Here is a 12861-nt window from a genome sequence, read left to right as displayed (position 1 = left end):
AGCAATCCTTTGCCCGATTGAAAGAGCTAGTATATTATCTTCATACTATTAAGCCCGCTCAAAGCAAATGCTTCGAAAGCTAGTCTGCTACCTTGTGATTGCCTCTGTGTTTGTGCATGTGTGAGAGAGCAAGAGATGTAGTTTCACTCGCTGCCAACAGATGGCAGTGTTTCAGAGACACACAAACACTAGACACATATATAGATGATCACAGAAATCAGGCTTCGAATGCTCTCATAGAAACATAGGGGGAAATGTACTAAGAAGGGACTTCTATTTCAGATGGAATCTTGCTATGGGCAACCAATCAGATACTATCTATTATCTTCTAGAAGGTGCAAAGTAGATTCTGATTGGTTGCCCATAGCAGCAACCCTTGTGTAATACAACTCCCATCTTAGTAAATTTACCCCTATATGGGGGTATTCAATCTCCTGCATATCCCAGGGGGGGGGGGGGGGATGGCTGCGGGGCCCTATTAATGCTGTCTTCCTCGACAGCACTGAGCAGGGGATCTCGCAGAACGAGCCTGACTTCACAAGCAGTCAGGCTTGTTCTGCCGAGAACGGCTGGGAATTGCCGAGCTCCCAGCTGCAACTTCTCGCGGCCACGCCCCTTTCTCGTCCATTGAAACACGCCTGCGATTTCCCAGTCGAGCTGACCGAGAACGGGACATGGTCACAGCCGTGACCCCACATTGAATACCCCCATAGAATCTGGATTATGCCAGTAGACTGGCTATAGTTACACGTGATGTACAGGTTACCAGATAGAGATCCAGAGCATAGTAAACCTGTACAACCTTTACACTGCTGTGCATGTGCTAATCCTATCACCTAGACTTGCCTTACATCACTTTAAATGTATATGTTCTTTAAATAAAACATTACAACCTTGGATATAACGATTGCACATCTTTATAACTGTAGTTATTGACCATGTTTAATGAGCAAGGATATATATATAACTGAGATGAATGATTACACCAGCCATTAATTGCTGGAACAGCAGAGTCTGGATAAATCTGAAAGTGGTGTAAAAGTAGGGACAGGTATGAAAAACATACATTAATTGATTGGAATGCTAATACTTAACTATGAAAATAAATTCCCTTTAACTCCTTACATGTCATGTTATGAGAGAGTGACTGACTGATTGGAAGACTTGGGGTCAGATGCACTAAGCTTCAAAAGTGATAAAATGCAGAGTGATAAACAACCAGCCAATCAGCTCCTGGCTGGACCATAGGAACACCCAGCGTTTTATGGTCAGCCCCATGAAAATGCTGAGGGTTCCCATGGGAACGCAGGCGGACCAATGCCTGCCCGGGGCAGAAGTGACAGGATGTGAGCGCGCCGCCCCCCTCTTTGGCAGACACCGAATGAAATAAAAGTCAGTTAAGACTGACTTATATATCCGAAGGCAGGAGAAATCATTTGATGGTCAGCGAACGCATGCGGGGAGATGTGCTAGTGAACACATCCTCTCGGATGGTAGCAATGGGATTCGGCGGTGTGAGGCGGGCATTTGGCAGGGTGGCGTTTCAGCGCTCAGTAAGCAACGATTCTCATTGCTTACTGAGCCAAACTGAATCAGGCCTATAGCTGCAAAGCCAGTGATAATGGAGTAACTGAATGACTGTATTCTCAGATGTTAGGCTAGTGTTTCAGTGATACAAAAAAGGAGATGTAGCAGGAATGTCGGCTTTAGTGGAGGGAGGAGGTCATACATTTGAAAATGGAGGTGTAGTGGTTTTAAATGAAGGCTCTATACTACTGTATGTTTACTTAACCGTGAATATGTGAAAACATTTACTAACATTTTTTGGTTTCTTTTTGATATCTATTACTTTAGTTTGTCATGTTTCTGCTTACTAATTACAGATACAATGCACTAACATGTAGGTATACATGTTATTGCACTACCTACATGTTATTGCACTACCTACATGTTATTGCACTACCTACATGTTATTACACTGTACCTACAAGTATCTACACTATACCTACATGTTATTGCAGTGTACCTACAAGGTAGTGCACTATACCTACATGTTATTGCACTGTACCTACAAGGTAGTGCACTACCTTGTAGGTACAGTGCAATAACATGTAGGTATAGTGTAGATACTTGTAGGTACAGTACAATAACATGTAGGTATAGTGTAGATACTTGTAAGTACAGTGCAATAACATGTAGGTAGTGCAATAAGATGTAGGTGCAGTGCACTAGCTTGCAGGCACAGTGCACTAGCTTGTAGTTACAGTGCACTACTTTGCAGGTACAGTGCAATAACATGAAGGTATAGTGCAGTTACTTGAAGGTACAATGCAATAAAATGTAGGTATAGTGCAATAACTTGTAAATACAGTGCACTAACTTTTAGGTGCAGTGCAATAACATGTAATGCAGTGCATTTACTTGTAGGTATAGTGCACTAACTGGTAAATACAGTGTGCTAACTTGTAAGTACTGTGCAATAACATGCAAGTAAAGTGCACTTACGTTTAGGTACAGTGAACTTACATGTAAATACAATGGAGGTACAGTGCACTAACATATAGGTATTAGCCTTTAAGTACAGTGCACTACCTTGTAGGTACAGTGCACTAACATGTAAGTACAGTACACTAATATGTGGGTACAGAGAAGCACATTGCACTAGCCTTTAAGTACCATGCACTAACATGTAAGCACAGTGCACTAACATGTAAGCACAGTGCACTAACATTTAAGTATAGTGTAGCAGAAAAAAAGTCTATATATTGTATTTCTCCTTCTTACACCACACACATAGGATGCTAGTAATATAATGCTGCACAATATATTTACATAAATATTACTATTAAATATTGTGATACTATATTATTCTATGGGGGAAATTTACTGAGTTCTATTTAACACGGGATGTTACCAAGGGCGTAACTAGCATAGATGCAAGGGGTGCAGCCGCTACGGGGCCCAGAGCTGAAGGGGGCCCATCTTTACCGTCTAAGTAATATGTATTGCATACATTTATCACCATCAGTTGCTAAATAGGGGGCCCTTGCAAACTTTTGCTATGGGGGCTACGAATATCTAGTTACGCCCCTTGATTTTGCTATGGCCAATCAATCAGAATCTACTTATTGAGCGCCTTCTAGAAAATAATAGATAGTATTTGATTGGTTACCCATAGCAACATCCCATGTGAAATAGAACTCCCCCTATGAGTCTACTATACTGTGTATGTTGACATTGAACACATCCCATTGATAATTGTAATGATGTGGAGATTAGATTGCTATTTCTTAAATCTGAAAGTGAAGAACACTGTTACAAAAAAAAGTCATGTTTAACAGTAGGTAACCTTAGATTACAATTAGTCTGCTCCTTGTACTTACTTTGGTGACATGTCTTCATGCTCTTCTTGTTTTACAACGTCTTTGACTGCGTCGCTATTACTGACCACCGGGTCCTCTTCATACGCTGTGCTCTGATCTGCAGCCTGCTCTGTTCCACTGCAAACATCCAGTGCCTGCTCCTGGTGTAAGTCCTCTTCATCCAAGTTATTTTTAGCTTGTGCGTCCTCATGTTCCTTGCTTAGGTTTTGGACAGCAGAAGTCTGTTTTGAATTCCCCTGAGATGATTTCGGTGAGAAATGGAAAAGGCTCCCCAAAAAATTAAGAAACTTCTCCCTTGGTTGTTTCTCAACGTCAGGTTCCTTGGAGTTATGAGTGGTCTCTCCATCCTTTTCCTCCTCAGATTCAGACGTGGTTTGCAGGGAAGAACTGGTAACTTGGTGCTGTATTACCTAAAGGGAGAGTACAGAATGGACAGTTATTTTGTTTGCTTTATTGGGGTTCCCTGTATTGTAGCACAGGCTGCCCTCTTCCTTGTAAAGGTGGATACACACTAGGCGATATTTAAACTATAGTGCTAATTTTGGCCCTTCTGATCGATATATGTTCAACATCGTTAATGATATGCGCTTGCGAGGCTCAGCTCCCACTGTCATCTGTACATGCAGCTCAATACACACTATACGATATCGTCTAAGGATGATGGGGGAAATTTACTAAAGGAAATTTGCAAAAAAATAGGTGTATTTGTATCCAGAAATACACTTATTTTTGACATTTGCTATCCCGAAAATACGGCAATACGTATTCGTATTGATGTGCTATCAATACGAATATGAATTGCCGTATTTTCGGGATAGTAAATGTCAAAAATAAGTGTATTTCTGGATACAAATACACCTATTTTTTACAAATTTCATTTAGTAAATTTTCCCCGATACGTCAACGATTTCCCTTGATCTCATTGGCAAACGATAAAGTGCATACACACTGAACGATATTGTTACCATGCAGTCATGGACGATATACTGTAGACAAATTGAGCTGTATGTACAGAGGACAGGGGAGGACGTTAAGGACCAAGGGGAGCGCCCACTGCTAACGATATTGAGCATACATACTAAATAATATTTTAAACATTATCGGTCAAAAGGGTCAAAATGAGCGACTCAGCCACATCATTTAACATATCGCACCTTCAGCAGGGGCGGCTGGGTGACTTCACTGAACAATATCATTAATGATATCGTTCAGTGTGTATGCCCTACATTGTTTGCATGGGAGATCAAGGGAAATCGTTGACAATATGAACCTTATTCAGGTCCCATCGCTCCCCTGCGCATTCACACGGGGGAGCAATGTTTTGCGACTGCACATAGGCATTTATGTTTGTTCGCCGTTCCGTGAGGGCGGGGGGCGTGGGCACAGGCTGTGCCAATGGGAACAACCAGCATTTCATGGGTGTTCCATGGAAATGCTGGGCGTTCCCATGGAAATTTCTCAATGATGCGGGTGCCGGAGGCAAAACCTGGCTATACCCCATAGAAGCCTATGGGCTTCTTACCGCGACCCACGCCGCCCCGCACTGACCTCTGCCACCCTGCAACGCCACACGCTTTCCCCCCTCACCTGATTCCGGTCAGCATCTGCTATGTGCTTTACAATAATTATCGCATATGTATAGTGCATATGTGATCATTATCTGTGTGGTAGCCGGCGATGTGCGGATGTTAGTGGATTGTAGTGCGCATGAGCAAGGCCATCCTGGAATAAAATCCATTGACTTTTTTCATAGCTAGCCATATGAAAATTGATTGACAGCAAGCCAGAATTTGTGGGTGTCGCCCGATCATTTTCTGGGAGTGTCAGGGAAAAGGCTTGCCCAAGTGTTTTAGGGGAGGGTGTGTGACGTCAGCTCCTACCAATTTCTCTTTTCGCTTTATACAGTATAAAGTGTCAAACAATTATTTTGATGAATATAAAAAATCGATTAATTACATAATTTGTTGCCTTCTGATAGGTAGTTTCAAGTATTGGACCTCTGCCTGTGTTGTTTTTTTTTTTAATTATGATTTCTAACCATGGCGAACCTACACAGAGATTGAAAGCAGTGTCATGCTGCTCAATGCAGCTTGCAACCCCCCAAACACCCCCCCCCCCCCCCCCACAAGCACACCGCCCCTCCCTCCCTCCCTCCCGCCAAATGCTGGCACCCTGCCTCGTCCCGGCAGCCATCCATATCGAAGCGGTATCGACAGCCTCCACATCGGCCCGTGTGTACACCCCTATAAACTTGCCTGCACAGCCTATTTCTGCTTTCTGCTTTCGATCTCAATGCCGCGGGGACGTTGATCTGAATGGAATCTGCATCGAATGCTGCTAACACTGTGCGATTCAGGGTCACTTTCGATTTGATTTGGACTATATTTCAAACCGAATAGAAACTGACGCTGAATTGTGTACGGGGCATCAGATAACTTCAGATAAAGACTGTAAAGCTGTCCTGTGTCAGGAAATGACATTTTGGGGCCACATAAATAAAGCGTAATAATAAGGATAATAACGACTGGAACTATTTATAGTAGTGCTGAGTATGACCTTGGGCCACTCCCCACATAGGATGTATACACAGTAAAGTTGGTGAATCACAGGCAGCCCAGGACCGTGTGACCGTGCCCTCACCCACAGCTTTGGCAAAAATCCATCCGCCCACATCATCATTGCCTCTGCCGCTCCCCCACCCTGGGGTATTTATATATCATTAGGAGTAAGTGAAATATCTGTGGAAAACTCATGTCTAATTTAGACAGAAACTTGAGAAACGTGTTGCAGTATAGGGACGCAGGAGACACCCAATAAATAACTACGGATCCATTATAAACATCTAGCATCACAAAGACATCTGGAAATGCTTAAACCTTGGACTTGTCCCTATTTACAAATATTGGCCACCGGCCAGCTCCACAAATCACAATTCATTTAAAAAATACAGCGGAGTGTTTCACGCTCAGAAATAACCACATCTAGTAAACAAAATGAGAAGTGCTTCCTTAATATCGCATGTAACTCCAAATCATCGGCAAAACCCGAGGAATGAATTTAAAATCATGGTATAACTATGAAAAAAAGAATAAATCTATACCATATCTACTATCCCCTCGCATACGGACTGTGCAAAAGATAGCCTTCAATGGCTATCAACAGTCTGTTCGCCGTGGGCGCACGCACCCGGCGTATGCACATGTGCAGAAATGCGCACGGCGCCACCATCGGTCCCCGTGCGAAGGCATTCTGGTTGCGAAGCAACCAGAATAAGGGCCTAAGTCCGATTATTGTATGCATTTTTAACTTTTAAGTTCAAAACGTATATAACATGTACTTCAGATTGCACCGTGTTTCTGTGGGGCTTGTGATGCCCGCTCCCTCGTACTTAATTTTTGCATAGTGCAAAAAGTATGATGTGCATTGTTTTCACTGTTGTAGCACATTGTAGGCAGTTCAAATGGAAATCCCATAGCATCACATAGCACTGAAGTTCAAATTGTACAGCACTGTATAGTTCAAATCACACCTACAACTCATCACACCATGTACAGTATGGGCACCTTTAGGTCTTTGAGAGCACGGAGGTCATGGGTTCAATTCTCACCATTCTCCCCGTGCTTGCGTGGGTTTCCTCCGGGTACTACGGTTTCCTCCCACAATCCAAAAATATACAATATACAATATAAAGCTGGCCATACATCTACAGATCAGATTGGTCTGGTTGGAACAAAATCCTGGTAATGGATGAGCGCAAATGACAGTTGACCGTTTGCTTTGAAATGCTGGGAAACTGGCAAAAACTGTCATTCAGATATTACCAGGTTTTTGTTCCAACCAGCCCAATCTGACAATCGATCTGTAGACGTATGGCCACCTTAGCCCTAGAATGTCTGAGTGCGTGCACATGTGGTAGGGAATATAGATTGTAAGCTCCACAGGGGCAGGGACTGATGTGAATGTTCTAATATTCTCTGTAAAGCGCTGCGGAATATGTGTGTGCTATATAAGAAACCAAAGATAGTCCAATGTCTATCTCACCTCTGCAGGAGGCTATTCCACGTATCCACTACTCTTTTTGTGAAGCCATTTTTTTCTTAAATTTCACCTGAACCTCCCTCCCTCCCTCCAGCTTCAGCGCACGTCCTCATGTTCTAATACTTCTCTTCCTTGATATCCAGATGTAGCTATGCTCATCCATCCAGCGATGCATACGCAAGGCAGTATGGGTGGTGTTACTAATGTGCCTGCACGGACAAGCCAGAGCCTTTAATGGTGCAATTGCCGTTTGTGAATAATTGCAGCGCATCGCATGTATCTTACTCGCAGATGACAGTGGCTACATCTGTATTTAAAAGCTTCTATCATGTCCCCCCTTTCCCTTCTCTGCTCCAAACTATACATATTAAAATCTTTCTGTCTTTCTGGGTAAGTCTGAGTATACACTAAGTCGACTTCTCCCCTCGGAGGACTCAACCCCCCAAATCCCCCCTTCAGCTTCCCAAGACCTTCCTAGGCAGCAGCATCACATGCGACATATCCCAGTCTAGCCTGCCCGGCTTGGAAGCAATCCATCCCCCCAAAAAGTGGCCCGGGGATGTGATTGCTGTGGTATCTAGATGTTAATTCATCACTTGCTCTGGTAGAAGAACCACAGGAGCTTACAGCATCGTTTTATAGCATTCTCCGTAGTAGAGACCATATTGTGCTGCTGACATGTTTTCCATGTGCTACTTTATGTACTTTTCCAAATGTTCCCATTCAAAGTAGAACAGTTATAAAATGCAGCATCAAAGTAATAAAGAGATTTAACAAACTGATTTAATGTAATTAGATTATTCTGCAATCACAAATAGCGCTTTTTAATGATGCCTGAACCATTTGAGTGAATTCTTAATTAATGGTAATTGGAATCTGCGAAGCTAGTTTAAGTAAACTGGAAAAAAAACGTAAAAATCGCAGAGGGAGATCCAAGCGTAGAACTTATCGAACTGTAGAACTATGCGGAAAATAAGTAAAAATGCACAGAAATACGGACTGTCGTGACTCTTAAAGGAACATGCAAGTGCAGTGAGGCGGATGACTAGGACTCATCAACATCTTAGAATGTAATAAGCTTCCATATATGACAGACTTTAAGAACAAGACCGGCAACATCTTGGACAGGAGGTTTGCTGTGCGCTTCATAGTTGCTAGTTACGGTGTAATGAAATAAGGAATATACTGAGGTGGTGGAAATCATTTCCCCCCTGGAAAAAGGAAGATGCTGGGACCCTTGGAGGGGACGAACGCCGCCCGACAGACACAGCGGTTGTGAGTACCATTCTGCAGGAGTAGGGAAGCCAATCCCAGGGCATTTTTTTAAATCTAAGGATTCGGAATTAAAAAATGCTCAATCTTGGGATTGGGCTTCCCTAATTTAAAAACCGTCCCCCCACCCCAAATGACCACTGTGCCTAATTACTTACATGGTTGGTCGGTCCGGCAGGGCAGATGATGCAGCCGGGGAGCGGGGCAGGTGGTGCAGGGGTACTGCACTGAGCAGGCATGTGGGTGGCGTAGAGGTATAGCCTCTGACACCACGTCACGCTGCGCAGAGCTGAATGCCGGGTCAGAAACAGCCGGGCAGTGTCTGAGTGAATGCTCAGACGCTGCCCGGCATTAGACTGCACATGCCAAAATCTGGGATCCCGCCGACCCTGGGATTGGCCACCCTGTGCAGGAGTGAGGTAGAAGCACTGCTACCTTTATTTATACATTATTTGCACATTTTGATTGTTTAAGGGATGGGGCTCACCTGAAAAGTTTTTCTAGTCCAGTGATTTCAACATGCAGCCCACCAGCTGCCGGATGCTCAACAACAGTGCTGCTATAAGGGAATGCTAGAACTGCATCAGGGCATGTTGGGAAGTGCAGCCCCACAACAGCCATCATGTACCCGAATAGTTGTACCCCTCTTCGTGCGTTTGTTCTTTAATACATTTGGCTGTAGTAATGGAGCCTCCGGACATACTGACGCGGAATGTTTGTGCAGTCAAATGAGCTTCATACTTCCAACATTATTATTTCATATAAGTAATTATGCAATTTTGCCAACCTAAAAAAGTGAAGACCAATTTGTCACATATGAAGAAGCATTCCACAGCAATTACTAATCCATTCCAAATATATTACATAATAGACGGAAACATTCCTACACCAGCAGAACGAGAAAGTGTAAATCATTAGTTATGCATTAGCAGCTATGCAGTGTAAGATTTCCTGAAAGTGTCCTAGTGGCACCCAGGTTTCTTGCCTTAAGAAGACTTCAGCCATGGTTCATAGGTGCACACAGCTGCATTCACAAGACAGATTTCCGATGCTAATGATTCAATAACTTGTGCATGGTCAACCAGAAGACATAGCTAACAATGCCAAGCTGCCAAACGCAGCATAACATCCTCTGTTGCCCACCTGCATCCGAAAATCTATTTATGCACTTGCCGATGCAGGGTTCCGTCGCCCACTGGATCAGCTGCTTACATATCGTTCTGATGTATAGCCAGCCAAAGAACAACAAATTCATAGTGGCTAACTAGGACACGCCCAGAAAATGGTGGCAACAGTTGTTTTTGTAGCCACGTCCCATTACCTCCCGCCCACCAAGCTATTACTACCTATCAAATCACTTTGCTAATAAATCCTCCCTGCGTCTACCATCAAGATAAAAGAGGAAAAAAATGCAATACAGCAGTGGCATAAAAACAACACCTCAGCCCAAGCACTGGCGGAGGGGGGTCGCTGTGGGAGTGCAGGGTCTCTATCGGCAGATGCCATATGGTCTGGCTATCAGGAATCTGCTTAAAAAAGCCCACTAAAAATGGTTGCCATCTTGAATTAGACAGATTCTAGAGGCCCTACTGGATCTCTAGCATCTGTCAGAGGAGCGCAATGTAAGCAGCACTATCAGGAAGTGACAGATTCCAGGAGTGCGCTGTGAACTCCTAACTCCTGACAATGTGCATGTAACCCTCCCGACAAAGAGCATGAACCACATGTAACCCCTGACAACAAGCATGTAACCCCCTAGCAATGAACTAGAAACCCCAGACAACGAGAATGTAACCCCTATCAACAAGCAAGAAACCTATGGCAACAAGCATGACACACCTATAACTCCTGACAACAAGTACGTAACCCCTGGCAACAAGCAAGAAACCCCTGGCAACAAGAATGCAGCCAGAAACATGTTTTGGCATGGGGTGCAAAATTTCAAGTTACTACACGGTCAAATAGTACTTGTCCCCTTGCGCGTCAGAAACGATGGAGCTCAGAAATAAACCTCCTTTCTGGCAACACCCTGGAGAGGTTTAATTTATTTGTTTAATTATTGAGTCGCTAAAGCCCCACACACACCAGCCGACACTGGCCACGGTTGATATAGTTATCCAAATCGGCAGCAGGCGGCCAATATCGTGCAAACACACTGAACGATATTGGCGGTCGATATTGTTCAGTGACATAATCGGGGCCGCTAAACATGAAGGTCATTAGCTATATAGACAAAATGACCTGCATGTTCAAAAGACATAAATTGTCGTTAACGATGCGTGGGAACGCGCACGCTAGATGTGAACGATTGTGAACGATTGTGAACGATATCGCTCAGAAGCACCTTTCTAAGTGATACTGTTCACAATATCGCTGTGTATGTATAGGTCTTTACAGATCATCTGCTTACTAGGGAAAGGCTACAGTATAAGGCATTTGGTTAGGTTTCAAGGATCAGTCAATGCGGCAGATAAGGGGGTATTCAATGTCTGCCGATATATCCAACAGTGGAAATATCGGCAGTTAAGGTATTCAATCTTGGCCGGGACTCGCTTACTACAGAACAGCCTCCCTACGGTCATGTTTTCGCCAATCCTCTGACTTTTTGACACCAGACAGCCTAAACATTGAATTCTGGCTGTCGAGTTACAGTCCTGTGAAGCGAAAACTGCCCGGGATTCCGACTGTCAGGATGTTCCGACAGTTGGAATACCAGGCTGTATACCCCCTATACCTTAAAAAGAGATAAACACAAGGGTGATAAAGAGTGATTAAAGTCCTGCCAATCTGCTCCTAACTGCCATGTTACTGGCTGTGTTTGAAAAATGACAGTAAGGGGCTGGGGGCCAGATTCTCTAAGCTTCAAAAGTGATAAAAGGGAGAGTAATAAGCAGCCAGCCAATCAGCTCCTACCTGCCATGTTACAGACTGCGTTTGAAAAATGTCAGACAGGAGCTGATTGGCTGGCTGTTTATCACTCTCCATTTTATCACTTTTGAAGCTTAGAGAATCTGGTCCTGGGTGTTTATCATTATTTATCACCCTGGCTTTTATCTCTTTTTAAGGCTTAATACATCTGCCCCAATAGCCCTTACAGTACATAGGCATTACTCATCTGCTAACGCCAGTGACCTTGCCAGGCTTGAGATTCAGACAGCATGATGCATTGTCCTGCCCTGTGCCAACCTTGTCCACAATAGCAAAATCAGCTAATTAATTTACAGAAACACTTTGGTGTGGGATACATCCGTTTAATCACATCGCATCGCAGAACAATAACTATGACCTGAGGTAACACTGAATTGGATGGGCTCCAAGGAAAGGCAGCACTTAACCTTAAGAACATGAGCTCTCTTTAAAGACTACTAACCTAAATGTGGGCCTTGACCACACCGAGCTCTAAAGCCTCATATAGGGCACACACTCTTGCCACAAAGGTTCTCACGTCTCAAAATTACAGAATTACAAACTCCATATGAACCCATAGAAGCCGCCTCCTGCTTGCATTAGTGATCTGTGCAGCATTGGATCATAGAAATCCATGGGGTCATGCAAACCAGCCACCGCAGATCCAACGTGTCCCAAAACGTATCCATTTTGGTAAACAAAGCCCATCGCCGCCCCAAACGGCAATCTGCAGCTGGTCTGCTACTGCTGTTGCCGGTCGTTACTGCAAATGCACAAAATATGGAACATTAGTATTTTGGCCTAGGTGCCTCACTGTCATCCATATCTGAATCGGACTCATTGAACCCTCAGATCCACACACAAGGCAGGTTTGGTGGGAGCATCTGCTGCCACTGGCAGCTCCGTACTGTCCTTTATACTGCATGTTCTGGCTGCTGGTTGGGCTATAAAGAGAGGGGCATAGATTTAATAGTTTTTAAAGCTATTATAATTAGCCATGCCTGCAGTACCCCAGGTCAATTGTGTGTCTGGGCAGCTGCCAGGAAAATCGTTAAACTACCCGAATCTGATGCTGGTCGTCCTGATGTATGGCCAGTTTAAGATGGGCATGCCTAGATGGCCAGGTTAAAAAGCTGGCCACTGCTTTGCCTATTAAGATAGAAATGGAGAGACTGGGAGCATAACAATTATACAGCATGTCAGAGATAAGAACTGCAACACAGCTGCTCCCGGGCAGCCACTGACCCGGTATCTCAGAGCT

At 44.0% G+C, this 12861-nt stretch overlaps 1 protein-coding gene across 1 annotated transcript in view; it reads right to left on the bottom strand.

Annotated features, from left to right (window-relative positions):
• The window catches only part of CRYBG3 (crystallin beta-gamma domain containing 3), a 185178-nt gene that overhangs the window by 111044 nt on the left and 61273 nt on the right, over window positions 1–12861 (bottom strand). Inside the window, exon 3 of the mRNA XM_083171955.1 lies at window positions 3384–3793. Within this exon, the coding sequence (XP_083028081.1) occupies window positions 3384–3793 (410 nt within the window). The remainder of the gene's footprint in view (window positions 1–3383; window positions 3794–12861) is intronic.

The sequence above is a fragment of the Crinia signifera genome, chromosome 2 (genome assembly GCF_055691185.1).
Source record: "Crinia signifera chromosome 2, ASM5569118v1, whole genome shotgun sequence".
Lineage (NCBI taxonomy): Eukaryota > Metazoa > Chordata > Amphibia > Anura > Myobatrachidae > Crinia > Crinia signifera.
Note: the sequence above shows the minus strand (reverse complement) of the source record. Positions and strands in the feature narration are given on the sequence as shown.